The sequence below is a fragment of the Cervus elaphus genome, chromosome 3, assembly GCF_910594005.1.
Source record: "Cervus elaphus chromosome 3, mCerEla1.1, whole genome shotgun sequence".
Lineage (NCBI taxonomy): Eukaryota > Metazoa > Chordata > Mammalia > Artiodactyla > Cervidae > Cervus > Cervus elaphus.
The window spans coordinates 30634922-30653592 of NC_057817.1; the positions used below are offsets into that span (position 1 = coordinate 30634922).

The 18671-nt window shown below is 46.7% G+C and overlaps 1 protein-coding gene across 2 annotated transcripts; it reads left to right on the forward strand.

Moving 5' to 3' along the window:
• Positions 1-3224: 3224 nt before the first annotated feature.
• DDX23 (DEAD-box helicase 23) lies at positions 3225-17882 on the forward strand. Of its 2 annotated transcripts, none has more exons than XM_043885472.1 (17): positions 3225-3339; positions 8130-8338; positions 8755-8865; positions 10489-10582; positions 10701-10766; positions 11292-11430; positions 11708-11841; positions 11957-12069; positions 12300-12443; positions 12542-12767; positions 13058-13203; positions 13564-13741; positions 14458-14700; positions 15130-15281; positions 15511-15619; positions 16387-16561; positions 16975-17882. In XM_043885472.1, exons 2-17 carry the CDS (start codon positions 8130-8132, stop codon positions 17196-17198), a joined length of 2463 nt encoding a protein of 820 aa, XP_043741407.1. In that variant the 5' UTR covers positions 3225-3339; the 3' UTR covers positions 17199-17882. The 2 variants fall into 2 exon arrangements, with proteins under 2 accessions (XP_043741407.1, XP_043741414.1); XM_043885479.1 differs by lacking the exon at positions 3225-3339 and adding an exon at positions 3822-3884.
• Positions 17883-18671: the final 789 nt, after the last annotated feature.

An 18671-nucleotide genomic window follows, 5' to 3' on the forward strand; every position in this document is an offset into this window, starting at 1 on the left:
CATACTATCCTATCCTGTGAGGCAAGTGGTCTTATTATCACTATTTTATAAATGAGGAAATAGAAAAGCCAGAGATGCCATATAACTTGCACAAGATCGTACTCTAGTAAATAGTGGAGTCAGGATTCAAACCCAGTCTCAGTGTTAACTAACTCCATGGGTCCTTTACTGCTAGCCATGTGGTACTGAAATAGGAGACTATGGTTATGAACCCTTAAAGAATGTAGTCCCTTTGTCTCCATCTCCATAGATGAATATTTGTGAAAGAGCTAGCAGGGTAGGACAAACCATGCAAGTATTCTTTTTTTTTTTTTTCTAAAAAGGTTTTTTTTTGGCTGCACTGCTAGGCATGTGGGGTCTTAATTCCCTGACCAGGGATAGAACCCCCACCCCTTGCATTGGATATGGCGTCTTAACCACAGGACTGCCAGGGAAGTCCTGCAAGTATTCTTTAAACTCAATGTCTCACAAGTATCATGAGAAAGCTATGTGTAAGTACTAGGGGAACTCTGCCTCTATGCACTTGGACAAGCTCAGTTTTCTGGGCCTCCATTTACTGATCTTTAAAGATGATTGAGAATAGTAGCCTGAAAATGGGGACAGCATCTAAGCTGAAGTTAAATGAATTTGAACTTGAATCCCGGCTTCATTCTTTTAACTATGTGGACTTCAAAGGTATAATTAATCTTTCTGGGCCACAAATCTCCTTATCACTAAAATGGAGATAATACCCATCTTACGGTGTTAGAACAAGTGAAATAAGTAATGTAATTAAGTATCCAGCACAGAGTTGGGCAATAGAAAAGAAGATAACTTAGTAAAAAGCAGCAGCAGCTCTACCCCTTGGTCTTATAGTTAGTTCCAGTCTGTGAGTGGAGAGCCCTCCAGTGTTCACTGGGTGAATTACACCTGACTGATCTTGGACAACGTTTCCCTTCCCTTTTCTGAGGTCCAAGTGGGCAGATCGAATGCTTCAGAGTTCTAAGAGCAGAAGGGTGCCTCTCCTGGGGTTACTTTGGGAGTTTGTGCAGTGAGGTTCCAAGTTGTTTATTTGGGCTTACTCCAGGCTCTGCTTCAGCAGCACTGAACACATTCAGAGAGAAAAACCAGACGAAGAGCCATGTGGGATTGAAACCCAAAAGCTTGTAATGGGAAAAAAAGGAAAGGAAGGAAACATTAGTTACCTTCTGGTCCATGCTGCTGCAAAGCGTCAGACACGACTGAAGCGATTTAGCATGAATGCATCTATCTAAACCGTCCTAGAAGTTGTCAAGATTTTTGTTCTGGGGAGGAAGGGAAGTAGAATTATTAACCACAAGACCAAAGAGAAACAAAATGAAACTACAGTTTTGGGGGGAAGAAAGCTCATTGGAGGACTGAAGAGAGGGAACTAGAGAGAGAGAGAAGAAAAAGTATTCAGTCAGTTCAGTCGCTCAGTTGTGTCCGACTCTTTGCGACCCCATGAATCGCAGCACGCCAGGCCTCCCTGTCCATCACAAACTCCTGGAGTTTACTCAAACTCATGCCCATCAAGTCGGTGATGCCATCCAGCCATCTCATCCTCTGTCATCCCCTCCTCCGCCTGCCCCTAATCCCTCCCAGCATCACGGTCTTTTCCAACAAGTCAACTCTTCGCATGAGGTGGCCAAAGTATTGGAGTTTCAGCTTCAGCATCAGTCCTTCCAATGAACACCCAGGACTTATCTCCTTTAGGATGGACTCGTTGGATCTCCTTGCAGTCCAAGGGACTCTCAAGAGTCTTCTCCAACACCATGGTTCAAAAGCATCAATTTTTCGGTGCTCAGCTTTCTTCACAGTCCAACTCTCACATCCATACATGACTACTGGAAAAACCATAGCCTTGACTAGACGGACTTTCACTGGCAAAGTAATGTCTCTGCTTTTTAATATGCTATCTAGGTCGGTCATAACTTTTCTTCCAAGGAGTAAGCGTCTTTTCATTTCATGGCTGCAGTCACCATCTGCAGTGATTTTGGAGCCCCCCCAAAATAAAGTCTGACACTGTTTCCACTGTCTCCCCATCTATTTCCCATGAGGTGATGGGACCAGATGCCATGATCTTAGTTTTCTGAATGTTAAGCTTTAAGCCAACTTTTTCACTCTCCTCTTTCACTTTCATCAAGAGGCTTTTTAGTTCCTCTTCACTATCTGCCATAAGGGTGGTGTCATCTGCATATCTGAGGTGATTGATATTTCTCCCGGCAATCTTGATTCCAGCTTGTGCTTCTTCCAGCCCAGCATTTCTCATGATGTACTCTGCATATAAGTTAAATAAACAGAATGACAATATACAGCCTTGACGTACTCCTTTTCCTATTTGAAACCAGTCTGTTGTTCCATGTCTAGTTCTAACTGTTGCTTCCTGATCTGCATACAGGTTTCTCAAGAGGCAGGTCAGGTGGTCTGGTATTCCCATCTCTTTCAGAATTTTCCAGTTTATTGTGATCAACACAGTTGAAGGCTTTGGCGTAGTCAATAGAGCAGAAATAGTTGTTTTTCTCGAACAGATTCCAAAGAGCAAGAAAGTGAAAAGGGCAGGTCCTATCTGGGATGTTTAGAAAACCAGGTGCCACAGCCCGGAAGATACTCTTTCCAAGAGGCCTTTGCAATCCGTTGTATGAGCTCATTTCAAAATGTTCAAAATGCTGTAACAGTAACTACGGTGTTACCGCTGGGGCCAGGGTTGTTAAAAATGTCCTCCTAAAGCTGGGATAGTCTCACACAACGAACTGTCCCACCCTCCCTGGTAAATACTAGGCTGCTCCTGTAACTTAAATTTTCATTTGTCCATCTGTAAAATGGGGCTAATAATCTATCTCAAAGATTTTTTTCTTTTTTTAAACCGGCTTTTCCACAAATGGTATAGTATTTATTGCTGTTACTACAGTTGCCTAGTTATAACTACGTGCTATTGATATGTAAGGAAAGCCTTACATTTCTCCGTTGTAAGCCACGGGCCATGATGTCGTTAACTACAGTTTCCAGGAAAACCAGCATATTCCAGGAGGGCTGCGCCCGCAGAGAGAAAAACCTTCTGATGAAAGTCGACCTATGAAAAACTCTTCCTCCCACAGTCTCAAATGTTTGGCGAACCACATTGCCCAGCGGTCCCCGCGTCCCGGGACCGGCGCTCGCACCGTGCATTCTGGGATTGGTAGTTCTCGGCCCCGCGTTGTTGGCCTGCGCTGCCCAGGACCAGGAACTCGACTTCCCGGCTTGCCGCGCGGCCGAGGGAGCAGCCAGGCGACCAGGAAACGGGAAAGATGGCGACTACTCGGCGACGTTGAGGCCGCGTTGGGCGGTTTGGGCTCAAGAGTGGTGAGTCTCGGGCGGTGGAAGCGGTTTCCACGAGCCTGCAGAGAAGGCGAGAGTGAGGGCACAGCGGTTGACCCTGTCTCTGGGAGGAGGCGAGGAAGAACGCCATAGGAAAAGGGCACGAGCTTGGAAAGCTCTATCCGGCAGGAGGGAAGGGGCGCGGGCCCCAGTGGGAGTGTTGGCTCCGGCGGGGATAGGGCAGGTCCCTGGACGATGTTACGGGTCAGACCTTTGCCCATGCGCACAGCACCCGTGTTAGCCTCAGTCCGATCTTATTCTTTCATGTTTGGAGTAGCCCTTGCTCCAGTCAAACTGAAACTCTGGCTTTTCTCCCGTAACTAGTCATGCTTTCCCGCCTCTGCGCCTCCTGTATCATTTCTTTTGCCGGGAATGACTTCTTTCCGGCACCCTCAATTACACATCTTCCAATTCAACCTATATTTAAATATTCAAGAGCCACTTCCTCTACACTCTTTCCAGATTTCCTTTTTCAAGTGAAAAGAAACTTCTTTGAACTCCTGCAATAATTCATCTGAGCCTGCATCTTGGTATGTGCCTCATATCCTCTATTGTTTTGTAAGCTTCCTGTGGACAGGATCTTCCTGATTTCCTTTTGTAACTCACATTGTGCCTAGCACTGTGCCTTGCATATGGTGGTTGTTTGATAAATGCATACTTCATTGAATGAAAAAAAAGACTGCCCCTGTCCTGCAAGCACTGAGGAACTCAAAGATCTGGAGGTTTGTGATGAATAGAACCTATAATAAAAGTTGCCTGTTTACTGTCTGCTTATTTGCACCTCTCATTTTCTTCTAAGCTCATTGCACTCAAGCTTTTACTCCCACCATGCCATTAAAAGAGCTCTTGTCATCTCTGTTTTAGAGGCGAGGGTGACTCCTTTTTCTTCCAGTCTTTCTCTCCTTGACACAGATCAGCATTCCCTCCTTGAAACACATTTTTGGCTTCTGTGATGGCATACTTTACTATTTCTTTTTTCCATGGCATACTTTACTATCTTTTCTTCTTTTTCACTGGCTATTGTTTCTTTCCAGTTTTCTTCTCTGGCTTCTATGCCTGACTTCTAAATGTTACAATGTTTCAGAGCTTAATCCTGGGTCCTCTTTTTTTAAAAAATTTATTTATGACTGAGTTGGGTCTTAGTTGTAGTCACGGGTTGGGGGGGATGGTGGTGGCAGCGGTGTGGTGTGGGTTTTTTCTTGCCAGCGCTTGGGCTCTCTAGTTGTGGCATGTGGGCTTAGTTGCTCTGCGGCATGTGGGATCTTACTTTCCCGACCAGGGATCCAATCTGTGTCCCCTGCATTGAAAGGTGGGTTTTTAACCACTGGGCCACCAGGGAAGTCCCTGGGTCCTCCTCTATTTTCTTCTTAACTAGAATGCCTACTTAAGTAATAATCATTTAGCATCCTATGGTTTTAAAAGCCATCTGTATATTGATAACTCACGTTACTGTCTCCAACTCTCTCCTAAGTTCCAGAATTGCAGTTTCAGCTGTCTTCTTGGAATCACCACTTGGTTTTCTTATTGACATCTTACATTCACCGTGATCAAAATGAAACATTTAATTTCTTCCTAAATCTTTTCCTTCCCCAGTCTTCTCCAGTCACTAATGGCACTGTGAACCATTTAAGTTGGCCAGACCATGTGTTTAGGAGTTTTAGTATGTCTCCCCTTTATTTCCTGCCTTCATCAGTAAGTCCTGTCAGCTCTGTCTTCAGAATCTGCCTTGAAGCTCTCTACTTCTTTCTGTCTCCACTCTCACTTTTCTAGAACAAACCACTGTTACCTTTTTAAAAATATTTATTTATTTATTTGGCTGTACCGGGTCTTAGTTGTGACACAAGGAATTATTTAGTTGTGGCATGCAAACTCTTAGATGTGGCATGTGGAATCTAGCTCCCTAACCAGGGACCAGACCTGGGCCCCTTGCATTGGGAGTGCAGAGTCTTGGCCACTGAACCACCAGAAAGGTCCCCACTGTTATCTTTTGTCTAGACTACCATAATAGCATTCTCAGTGGTTCTGTGTCCATTCTTGCCTTTTGCAAGTCACCAAAGTGATTCTTTAAAAATGTAAAATAAGACCATATTACTTCCAGTTTAACACCTTTCTAAGGTTCCCACTGCAGTTAAACTAAAATCCAAGTTCTTCTAGCCTGGCCTAAAACACGTTTCCCTGATCTGACTGCTGCCTACGTCCTTGAATGCATCCTGAGTCAGTCTTCCCCCTTGGTCACTGCCACTCCTGACCACATGAGTCTATTTCTTTGGCAGTGCTGCACAGCTTGCAGGATATTAGTTTCCTGACCAAGGACTGAACCTGGCCCTAGCATTGTGAGGGCCTAACTATTGGACCACCAGGGAATTCCACACATGTGTCTATTTTTAGTTAGCAAACATGCTAAGCTAGCTCTTGCCCCACTGTCTTGCTGTTCCTTCTATACAATAAATTCTTTTCTTTGATTTTTACAGACTCTCTATGTCCCATCATTCAAGTCTCAGCTTACATGTCATCTAAAAAATTCTTCCCAGAGCCCTCTTGTTCACGCTGCTCCCCATCACACACCCTGCTTTGTTCTCTTCATTAGCACTTATGCTGTTTGAAATTCTCTTACTTTCTGCCTAACTGCTGTCTGCTTCACTGGAATTTAAGCATTATGAGATCAGAGACTTTGTTTTGTTTACTGCTGAATCTCTAGTATTGGAATAGTTTCTGGCACCTGTCAGGTACTCAGTGAGTATTTGTTGAAATAATGATGATGTCCAGGATGCTTTTTTTTTTTTTCATTTATTTTTATTAGTTGGAGGCTAATTACTTTACAATATTGTAGTGGTTTTTGCCATACATTGTCCAGGATGCTTTATAGAGAAGACTGCCTTACCTCTGGATTGTTTTCTTAGGGCTATAAGTGAAAGAGACATAAGTATAATGTCCATGTGCTATGCATGATGTACTGGCAATTCTGAGGTAAAATAGGTTGTCTCCAGCTTTTTAAAAGTGCTACTTGTTCATTTTTCTTTTCTTTACCTATTCTTAAAGATACATGGCAGGAATTACTTGGGAAAGGGGGATTGTAAGCTGTAGCTTAGGGAAGTGTTATTTCATGGGAACCATTTGGAGATGAAATAAGTTTTGAGAAATATACCGAGGCTTAGGAACGATGATGGTGATGGTACAACAGAGGCAAATTCAGACTTGCTGTCTGAATTTAGCACCTCTCTGAAATAGATTTTGTAGTCTAAAGGGCAGCTGACAGTATGGCATGGTGTTCAGTATCCCCCAGGCAGGATGGGGACAGAACAATTCTTGCTCAAACTTTTTGTGGGACTGGATCATAATCAAGGCTGTAAAAATCTGAGTACGGAATGTCAGAACGTCTGTGACCTCTAGTTTTTGGTACACTTCTTCTTCCTTCCCTCCCTCCTCGCTCTACTCCATCCCTTCCTCCCTTATTTTTAATTCTAAAATAATCATAGATTCACAGTTCAGTTCAGTCACTCAGTCGTGTCCGACTCTTTGTGACCCCATGGACTGCAGCATGCCAAGGCTTCCCTGTCCATCACCAACTCCTGGAGCTTGCTCAAACTCATGTCCATTGAGTCGGTGATACCATCCACCCATCTCATCCCTTGTCATCCCTTTCTCTGCCCGCCTTCAATCTTTCCCAGCATCAGGGTCTTTTCAAATGAGTCAGTTCAAATCAGGTGGCCAAAGTATTGGAGTTTCAGCTTCAGCATCAGTCCTTCCAATGAATATTCAGGACTGATTTCCTTTAGGATGGATTGGTTTGATCTCCTTGTAGTCCAAGGGACTCTCAAGAGTCTTCTCCAACATCACAGTTCAAAAGCATCAATTCTTCAACGCTCAGCTTTCGTTATAGTCCAACTCTCACATCCATACATGACTACTGGAAAAACCATAGCTTTGACTTGATAGACCTTTGTTGGCAAAGTAATGTCTCTGCTTTTTAATATGCTATCTAGGTTTGTCATGCTTTTCTTCCAAAGAGCAAGTATCTTTTAATTTCATGGCTGCAGTCACCATCTGCAGTGATTTTGGAGCCCCAAAAATAAAGTCTCTCGCTGTTTCCATTAGGTATAGATTCACAGAAAATTTTAAAACCAAAGTGCATGGAGGTCCTATGTACCTGTCACTCAAGTTTTTGCCATTGCATAACTAGAAGTACATTTCTTTTAATCTGTGTAAAAGTGAGTTTCTCTTCTATTTGAACTTAGGTTTTCTTGAGGTGCTGATCATAATCCCACATCTCAAAATTAAACTCCTTTTTTCTCTTTTGAGTTTTCTTTATGCGCTCCAGAGAAATCTCCCTTAGATGTAGATGTGTTGATTGATCCTGGTGGGCTGGCAGATACAGTAGATTCCTAAGATAAGCAATACAAGATATTTCTAGAGATAGCTAGTATACTATTCATTTGGTATCATTTTTTTTAATACTCTTGGAGTTTAATTATATATATACATATATATATACAAAAAGGAATCCCAGAGAGATAGTATTAATGAATAAGAATGGGCCTCTGGAGCCAGACTGCCTGAAACTCTGACACTTAACACCCAGGTTTCCTTAGGCAAGTTACTTTATTTATCTGAGCTTCAGTTTCTTTATCCATAAAGCAGGCATACTACTATATCTTCCAATGAATATTGTTTTGAGATTAAGTAAATTGTTAGGTAAATTGTAAAAAGTTCAGAAAAGAAAAAAAAGTTCAGAAAAGTACCTAGTACATAATAAATACTCATCTTATGCACAATAGATGGCAGGAGAGCTGGCTGATAAGAAGGACCGTGATGCATCACCTTCCAAGGAGGAAAGGAAGCGATCTCGGACTCCTGACAGAGACCGCGACAGAGACCGAGACCGGAAGTCTTCCCCATCTAAAGACAGGAAACGGCATCGTTCAAGGGATAGGCGTAGAGGAATCAGCCGTTCTCGCTCCCGTTCCCGATCCAAGTCTACGGAAAGGTAAAGTAACTTACTGTTTGTTACCTGGAGAGGGAGTGTACATTTCAAACTCCTTTATTCTTGGTTCCTCTGATGCCTCCATATTGGGACATGAGTCTGTCATAGGTTTCTCTACACCTGGGGACCCAGTAGCTCTTAAAGGTAAAGAGGAAACTTGTAAGATGAAGGTCCCAATAACTGAGAAAGATAGTTTATCTGTTCACACAGTCCATGGCCTATCATTGTCGTTAATACTTAGCAGTACAGATTGGAGCTCCAAGACCTTATTAATAGAATTCTCTCATAACTTCTTGGGAAACACATTTTCTAATTTGTAAAATATTACTTTGGGAAGAAAAGAGCATGGGAACCTTCTTAGGGCTGCAGTGCAGGTACATAGGAAGTATCACATGATTTCTTAATTGCTCTGTCTTCAGAGATCGTCGGCATAAAGAGCGAGAGCGAGATAAGGAACGAGATCGGAATAAGAAAGACCGAGACCGGGATAAGGATGGGCACCGAAGGGACAAGGACCGCAAGCGATCCAGGTACCTGACGGGTTGGAGTGGGCTTTAGGGCAACGCCCTCACTGCTTCTCTGCATCTCAGCTTTCCCTGTTTCATGGGAAAGTGAATTTTCCACAGTGAATCCTGTTGGTAGTTATTGCAGAGCTGTCTTTTAGAAGGCACACATCTTCTTTAGAATGTATAACCAGTTAGTGAAGTCACAGCCCCTTGAGGGTCAGCTTGTTCTTAGAATTTTGAAATTTTCTAGGTTACCAGCCAACAGAACATTCCTATAGCTCCATCAGACCATTCAGTTTTCTACCCAGAATATACAACATGTACTCGTTGGGTTAGCTTAATGTGCCAATATCATGATCTCATTGTTCTGGAAACTTTCTATACAAAGTTTTTATTAGGCCCTGAACATGCATCACCGACTTGATGGGCATGAGTTTGAATAAACTCCAGGAGTTGGTGATGGACAGGGAGGCCTGGCGTGCGGCGATTCATGGGGTTGCAAAGAGTCAGACACGACTGAGTGACTGAACTGAACTGAACTGATGTAGGTTAGAATTCAGGGCGAAGGACAGAATCCTCATAACACACACTGTGGTTATTTGAGATCTCTTGTATATTAAGCTTATAGCAGATGTGGGAAAAAGACTGCTGGGACTGATAGGAAGGAGAAATGAGCAAAATACATATATAGCAGTATCTGGGAAGGGTGTGGGTGGTGGCCATGTTGGCTGAATTCATTGTGCATTACAAAGTAAGGCAGAGTCTTTTTTTTCCCTTCTGATGTGCATTTGTTATTTGGAGGAATTTTTTTTTAATTGAAATATAGTTGATTTACAATATTGTGTTAGTTTCAGATGTATAGTGAAGTGATTTCAGTTACACATATATATTTTTTCCAATTCTTTTCCATTATAGGTTACTATGAAATATTGAATGTAATCCCCTGTGCTACAAAGTGAATCCTGTTGTTTATTTTATATATAGTAGTGTGTATCTGTTAATCCCATACTCCTCATTTAGCCTTCCCTGCCTTCTTTCCCCTTTGGTAACCATAAGTTTGTTTTCTGTGTCTGTGAGTCTGTTTCTGTTTTTGTAAATAATTCATTTGATTATTTTTTCTATTCCATGTATAAGTGATATCATCTAATATTTGTCTTTCTGACTGACTACTCGGTATGATAATCTGTGTCTATACATGTTGCTGCAAATGGTAATATTTCATTGTTTTTTGTGACTAATGTTCGGAGGAAATATTTTTGATATCAGTAGTTAAGACCCACTTCCCAGAGGAGATTAGTCTCAGAAAAGGAGATTCAGGTAGCATGAGGTCAAGACAGGGCCATCATTAGGTTTCAGAGCAGGCAGAGTGACCAGGCCTGCAAAAGGAACTTCAGGACTTGTTGGATGACCATGGGCCAGTCTTGTTGAGTCATGGGAAAACTTCCATTCTCTTTCGGGGAGCTCAGTCTGAATCTCATTCAGGGGCTAGAGTAACAGTGATGTGGGGAGTCCTCTGGTGGTCCAGTGGTTAAGACTCCTCGCTTCCACTGCAATGGATCCCTGGTTGGGGAACTAAGATCTCACATGCTTCACAGCATGGCCAAAAAAAAGTGATGTGGACTTTTCCCCTGTTCCTTTGCCTTAAAGTTTATCTCCTGGCCGAGGAAAAGATTTTAAATCTCGGAAAGACAGAGACTCTAGAAAGGATGAAGAGGATGAACATGGTGATAAGAAGCCTAAGGTAAAAAGAGGAAGAATTTGTTTTTCTCCCTTATCATCCTCTTCAGTTTAAGCCTGACTTTGTTGTTCTTCAGAGGGAGAGAGCCTCTGTGGACTGAAGTCCTGTGTTTTATCTTCAGGCCCAGCCATTATCCCTAGAGGAACTTCTGGCCAAGAAAAAGGCCGAGGAGGAAGCCGAGGCCAAGGTAAGAGCTTAAGGGTCTGTATTAGTTGCCTAGGATTGCCATGACAGAACATACGGACTGAGTGACTTAAACAATAGAAACTTATCTTCTCATAGTTCTGGAGGTTAGAAGCTCAAGATCAAATGGGATTGTTTCTTCTGAGGCTTCTCTCCCTGGCTTGTAGGTGGATGGCTTTTCCATCTTCACATGCTCTTCCCTCTATGTACAGGCCTGTGGTGTCTCTGTGTGTCCAAGTGTTCTTATAAAGATACAGTCAGATCTGTGTAGGGCCCACCTTTGGAGCCTCATTTGACCTTATCACCTCTCTAAAGCCTCTGTCTCTAAATATAGTCCACTCAGAGGGATGGGAGTTAAGGGCTTCAACATGCAGATCTTGAGGGAGACATAGTTACCAGGCCTGTTTGTGTTTTCCTTACACATTTAAGGCCTGGACAGGTATTTCTGGGCCCCTTGCCGTCTCGCCATCTGTGACGTGAGTCTACCCTGTCCCCAGATCCATGTTTACAGTTGTAATCTGTTTTGTAGCCCAAGTTCCTCTCCAAAGCAGAACGAGAGGCTGAAGCCCTGAAACGACGGCAACAGGAGGTGGAGGAGCGGCAGAGGATGCTTGAAGAAGAGAGGAAGAAAAGGAAACAGTTCCAAGACTTGGGCCGGAAAATGTTGGGTTCGTTTTCTTACCCTGTGGCCCTCGATGGGGTAGGAAAGGGTGGGACAGGATTGCGGTGTCACTCAGAAGGGCTTGAGACCTGTTTGAGTTTGGAAGAGGGTGGCTGGGGCACGTTCATGAGAAACATTTCTTTCTGTTAGGTCTTCATTCCTCTTGTATCATAAATGTCCCCCCTTCCTTTTTACTCATTTGGTGTCTGTTGTTTGGATGATCTCCATGCTCTCTTTTTTCTTCCACTGAGTTCTCCTGCAGCTTTGTTCTCTTTGGTCTGCAGAAGACCCTCAGGAACGGGAACGTCGGGAGCGCAGGGAGAGGATGGAGAGGGAGACCAATGGGAATGAAGATGAGGAAGGGCGGCAGAAGATCCGGGAGGAGAAGGATAAGAGCAAGGAGCTGCACGCCATTAAGGTTCGGGCCCCACCGTCCACACATGCAAATGAGGTTTAGCTGTGTGGCCGTTCTGATGTTTCTGTGTGAGGTTTGGGCCTCCTGCTTGAAGGGCTTGTGTTCTGTTCCTGGGCAGGAGCGTTACCTCGGTGGCATCAAGAAGCGGCGCCGGACAAGGCATCTCAACGACCGCAAGTTTGTCTTTGAGTGGGATGCGTCTGAGGACACTTCCATCGACTACAACCCCTTGTGAGTGGCTTCATGCCTCAGCGCTAGGTCTTTTAAACTAGGCAGTTGCTAGAGAGAATCAGTGACTACAGAGATAGAAGTGAGATAGGCTGGGATGGGGAGATGGGTAAAACAGTAGTCAGCCGGCCCTCTGGGTGGGGAAAGACTCTGACTGAAAGGGTAACTGGTACACCTTCAGCCTTGTGCTTAGCAGCTCCTTCTCTTTTCCTCTTCCTCTGTCTCAATCCCAGGTACAAAGAACGGCACCAGGTACAGTTGTTGGGGCGAGGCTTCATTGCAGGCATTGACCTGAAGCAGCAGAAACGAGAGCAGTCGCGTTTCTATGGAGACCTAATGGAGAAGAGGCGGACACTGGAAGAAAAGGAGCAGGAGGAGTGAGTGGTCAGGGCTATGGGTGGTGGGGCACAGCTGAGTCTACAGGAAGGAGATGGGGAGGATATGGACCCCATTTATTCCCTGTATCCTGCTCCAGGGCAAGACTCCGCAAACTTCGAAAGAAGGAAGCCAAGCAACGCTGGGATGATCGGCATTGGTCCCAGAAAAAGTTGGATGAGATGACAGACAGGGACTGGCGGATCTTCCGCGAGGACTACAGCATCACCACCAAAGGTGGCAAGATCCCCAATCCCATCCGATCCTGGAAAGACTCTTCTCTGCCTCCACACATCTTGGAGGTCATCGATAAGTGTGGCTACAAGGTGAGAACAAGTAGACTGGCCCAGAGATCTGACATGTTGCCAGATTCTAGGGGGTACATACTTAGTTTGAAAACAGAAAACTTTGTTCCTTGACTGTTTGGTGCCTTCTCTGCCAGTGGGCACCAAGGTGACGTTGTCAGTTTCTGAAGTATTGTTTGTTCGTTGTGTTTCTTCTCGGGTCCCATACCTTTTCACTGTGTTTGGCTTTTTCCCATTGTGCCCACCCTGACAGCAGCAGCCCAGGTAGCATAATTCTGTCAGTACTCATTGCTGTCTGTGGGTCACTGCAGGAGCCAACACCTATCCAGCGTCAGGCAATCCCCATTGGGCTACAGAATCGTGACATCATTGGAGTGGCTGAGACTGGCAGCGGCAAGACAGCAGCCTTCCTCATCCCGTTGCTAGTCTGGATTACCACTCTCCCCAAAATTGACAGGTGAGAGCAGCCGACATTGGTTCCACTGGGTGGGAAAGGTGAAAATGGCAAATGAGCATTTGGTCTTCTTTTTAAGTCTATAATCAGAAGGCCCCTTCTTTATTTAGTCTGGGTCAGATATTAGGGAATAATTGGATCATGATATCAAAGAAGCATATGGTTATTTTATTACTGGTACAGATCACTCCTTGGAGTGCTTGGCTGTCCTGGAGTCTGATTTTTAAGAGCACTTGTTGCGTTCTTTTCCCACCACCCTCCCCATTCTCATAGCTGCCCTTAAGAGTGACTTTATCTTGCTCCTGTTTGTGGTTGGATGAGAACCAAAGCTCATGAAACTGCGGGCTGCCCCATTTACCACAGGATCGAAGAGTCCGACCAGGGCCCTTACGCTATCATCCTGGCCCCCACTCGTGAGCTGGCGCAGCAGATTGAGGAAGAGACCATCAAGTTTGGGAAGCCGCTGGGCATCCGCACCGTGGCCGTCATCGGCGGCATCTCCAGGGAAGACCAGGGCTTCCGGCTGCGCATGGGCTGTGAGGTCAGTCCACCTGGCCAGCAGCCGGCCCGCTGTCTGGGACGGAGCTGTTTCTAGCTCTGCTGTAGATGCACAGTAAATGACAAAAGGGGCTGGTTTGTAGATATGTGCTGTTATTTATGGAGGACTTAGGCACCAGGGATGGTACTTTGCACATCATTAATTGTCACAGTCACCTTAAGAGAATGGATAATGGTACTTCCATTTTACAGATGAAGCTGAGGATCAAGTTAATAACTTGCTCAGAGTCACAGCTGGTGATGGGCAGAACTGAGATTCATGTCTGAAGGCTGTGCTCTTAATCACTCTGCCAGACTGCGTCATTGATTTTGCTTTGCATTCTTCTCAGGATAGGGAAGGAGAGCTTTTTAACAAGAAGTCTGCTGGAGGAATTGAGTCTTCTGCAGGCTTCCTAATCCTACTATCCAACCCCCTCCACTGTATCACTTAGTCTCTCTTCCATCTAAGAAATTTCCTGTTGATGTTGCCTCTTCCATCTAACCCCTGGACCTTACCCAGAGACCCCATTCATTCCTGAGAAAAAAAATCCAAGTGATTTCATGCCAGTTCTCTGGAATTTTCACTGCCAAACCTACGTGGAGTTTGGGGGCCAAGTTTCTTAGCATTGGGGATCTGTTGCCCAAGTAGGTGGATAGTTGGCAAGAGGGGGAGGAAAGGGTACCTGCTGGGGCCACACGTGACTCCCCTGTACCCCCCAGATAGTGATCGCTACCCCGGGACGTCTGATCGATGTGCTGGAGAACCGCTACCTGGTGCTGAGCCGCTGTACCTATGTGGTTCTGGACGAGGCAGACAGGATGATTGACATGGGCTTTGAGCCAGACGTCCAGAAGATCCTGGAGCACATGCCTGTCAGCAATCAGAAGCCGGACACAGATGAGGCCGAGGACCCTGAGAAGATGCTGGCCAACTTTGAGTCAGGAAAACACAAGTACCGCCAAGTAAGGCTGCTTCCCCAGGCCAGGAGAAGTTGGGCAAGTTGCCAAACCTGCTCTTGGGCCCTTCTTGCCCTTGGCGGGCCAGAGCACATGTTCCCAGAATGGTGAGGCATGGCTACGTACCGTCCTCTCACAATACTAGCAGTGTAGCCTCTTAGCCTGGAAGGATGATTCTGGAGAGTCATGTTGCTGCTGCGGCCGCCGCAGGCACTGGCAGATCACTCAGCCCTTCCTTCCTGTTATCATAAGGTAGAAAGTACTCTGCTGAATAGGCACTGAGGAAAGAAGTGGGACGGCAAGGGGCAGTTTTCTGAAACACTGTTTCCTGCCCAGGCTCATTTTGTTTTTTAGTTTGGACTGCGCTGCTTGTGCTGGTGGTGGGATGTGTGGTGTGTCTGCCTGAGCTCAGGGCTAGACCTCTTGTTTACACAGACAGTCATGTTCACGGCCACCATGCCCCCAGCGGTAGAGCGTCTGGCCCGGAGCTATCTTCGGCGACCTGCTGTGGTATACATTGGTTCTGCAGGCAAGCCCCATGAACGTGTGGAACAGAAAGTCTTCCTCATGTCAGAGTCCGAAAAGAGGTATGGGGGCACCTGAGTCAAGGGAAACAGAATGGAGAAGTGGCTCTTTTTAGTGCGAGTGGTGGCTGGAGAGTGATTGTTCTGCCACGTTGAAGAGTTTCTATTTTCTTGTTCAGAATTCCGTGGGCATTGGAGATTCTGGAATTGGTGTTTGTAGATCAGGGTTGGGCATTTCACTAGGAGTGGAGGGGTAGCATGTGTGTCATTTTTCTCATCATTTTCTCTCCAGGAAAAAGCTGCTGGCAATCTTGGAGCAAGGCTTTGATCCACCCATCATCATTTTTGTCAACCAGAAGAAGGGCTGTGATGTTTTGGCCAAATCCCTGGAGAAGATGGGGGTGTGTCTGGCAGGGGAGGGCAATGCCTTGTCTCTTTGGCGCTGCTTTCTGAAACTAGTCGGGCCCCCTGGGCTCCTGCTTTCAATGCCGATCCATTCTTGAACCTTTACTGTATTTAACAAGTCAGGGTCAGAGGGAAAGGGGTGGTAGATGGGGATAAAGAGGACTTGGTCAGTTGCTGTGACTCCCTGTCCATTCCAGCAGTGCCAGCCACAGCTGCCTTGGGTTTTCCTTGAGGTGGGCTGGGGCCAGGGAGACACATATCCTGGCAGGATCTGAAGGTGTGGAGTGGAGTGGGTTGGAGTGTTTTGTTTTCAAGTATGTTTGGGAGAGGGGTTGGCGTGGTCAGGAGGGAGATGTTAGTGATCAGTGTCCTTTGCTCCTGAATCTGGTGTTTGAGGGGAAGGGTGTGTCCTCTCCACTCAGCGCTTAAACATCCTTAAATTTCTTGGTCCTTGCTTTCCACCCTCATCTCGCCCTCATTCTCTCTTTCACTGCTTGTCATCTGTCTGGCTCCACGTCTCGTGCCTGATTGCCCTACCTTTAACCTTGCCCTGTTTCTCTTCCCCACCCCCATCTCTCCCATCCCTTTCTTCAGCTCATCTGTTCCCTTCTTACTTCAATTGCCCTTGTTCTCTCTCCTGCCTCCTTTCCCCTTCCTTCTCCCTCTCCTCTCTGCATTTCTCCCTCCCTGTCCACTACCTCCTGCCTTCTGTGTCTCTCTGTGATCCCATTGCTCTTTCTTCACCTCACCATTCTTCCAACAGTACAACGCTTGTACGCTGCACGGTGGAAAAGGCCAGGAGCAGCGAGAGTTTGCACTATCCAACCTCAAGGCTGGGGCCAAGGATATTTTGGTGGCTACAGATGTGGCGGGTCGTGGTATCGACATCCAAGATGTATCTATGGTCGTCAACTATGACATGGCCAAGAACATTGAGGGTGAGTGCAGGGGAGAGCAGCTTCACTCCAGGTAAAGGGTGATTCCTTGCCTGCTTCTTCTCGAATATCTCCACTGAGGGGGCCACGGCTGTCAGCTCTCTCAGCCTCGAGCCTGGGGTTGCTTGTTCCCGTGAGAAGAGCTCCTGTCCTTCATCTGCACCTGGGACAGCACTCTGTCTTCTGGGTGTGGAGGAGAGTGGAGCTGGGCCACCCTGTCTGGGTGTGATAGGGTGACCTCCATCAGCAGTGCTGCTGGGGAGAGCACCGCGGGCCCTGCAGCTTCAGGCAGCATGCTCTGTGTTTACTGCCCTCGGCGGTGTGGCAGGGAAGAGGGTGCTTTTAGAAGTGGAGGCCTCAGACACTGCCCACCAGGGCATCTGGCGTGGTGCCCTGACATTTCTCCCCCTCCCCAGATTACATCCACCGCATTGGCCGCACGGGACGAGCAGGCAAGAGTGGTGTGGCCATCACCTTCCTCACCAAAGAGGACTCTGCTGTGTTCTATGAGCTGAAGCAAGCCATTCTGGAGAGCCCAGTATCCTCCTGCCCGCCAGAGCTAGCCAACCATCCTGACGCCCAGCACAAACCAGGCACCATCCTCACCAAGAAGCGCCGGGAAGAGACCATCTTTGCCTGACACAGCACTCACCCCGGGGTTCAGGGCCATGCTCTGGAGCCTGTTCTTCAGGACCCTCACATCTCTTCCCAGGTCCTCACTCTTCCAGGGGCTTAGGAAGCAATCAGACTCCTGGCCCAGGCCCTCAGGTCTGAAGGCCTGAATGCAGATCTGTCAAAGGGGAGGAAGCTGCTCCAGGAGGCAGGCAGAACAAACTACCAGGGTTTTGGCCCAGCTCTGCCCCTCAGGCGGGCTTTGGGATTGCATCGGGCCATCCTCTCTTGCCAGTTAAAGGGGCAGCCAATTGGCATCGCCTCCCAGACTGATCAAAAACCTGGCTGCTGGGCTGGGACTTCTTTGGCACAGACTTGACTGCCTAAGCTATGGCACCATTGTTGCCCTAGATGACCCAGGGAATTGGGTACTGAGGATTATGGACCTTGGACTCCTACCGTCATTTTGACAGCCGTTTGCCCTTTTGGATTATAAAACAAGTCGAGAGCCTTGTTTAGAGTCGTGCACGGCCCCTGTGCCAAGGGGTGTTGTGCACTCAAGGCGTCCCTCATCCAGGGAATTTTTATAGTAGATGAGGGGACAGGGTGAGCTGGCTGAGTCCATCTTGAAGTCAGTGAAATTTCTGTTTTCTATTCTCTGAGAAGATGAGTTTGTATGTTCTGAGAATAAACACATGAATATTAAGGCTGTGTCTAGTTCTAGCTAAACTCATCTCCCAGGTCCTCCCTAGTACCACAGGAGACAGAAGGACGGCACTGGGCACAGTGGGTTGACTTGGGAGATGAAGGAAAATCACATCCGAAAAAGATCCTTGGGTCTAGGCTGTTAGTCTTAAGTCTCTAGGAAGCACTTGAGGGGAGATGGGAAAGGCAGTGACAGTGGGATTGTCATGCATCTTCCCTCAGCTCTGGCTTCACAAAACTTGTAGCTCTGGCCTGGACAGCCTCCTGGGGTCTTCACACAAGGGTGAGGAAGGAAAGCAGCTGTGAAACTCTGGCAGAAGCACAGTCAGAACTGTTCTCCCACCCTGGAACAGTGTGCTTGACCCAGAGTCTTCAGGACCATTGCTTGTGGCTCTGGGATTGCTGAGCCCACTGCTCTGGAAGGTGAGGTGATGGGCACCAGAGACAGCAAGGAGAGATGAGCTGGGCCCAGCTGAGTTTCCGTGGTGGGGAGGGGGCTGCAAGGCCTGGGTCCTCCCCCAGTACTCTTACTCACATGCTCTTCCTTACCCCTTGAAGAGCTGGGCAAGGACATGGAGTTCAAGTTGCAGCTACTTCAGGACCTTTCTGGCCTGAGGCTGGGACAGTGTGAGGCTGTGACTCAGCCTCTTCTCCACCTCCCCAAACAAGTCCCTTCTGTGCTGCTGACAGTTTCCCTCCAGGGCCTGGGCATGAGCGGGTGGGTGAAGGGGTGCCTGGGAGTCTAGTGCCTCCCCCAGCTCTGTCCTTTTCCCTTCCCACTCAGTGGGTCTCTCTT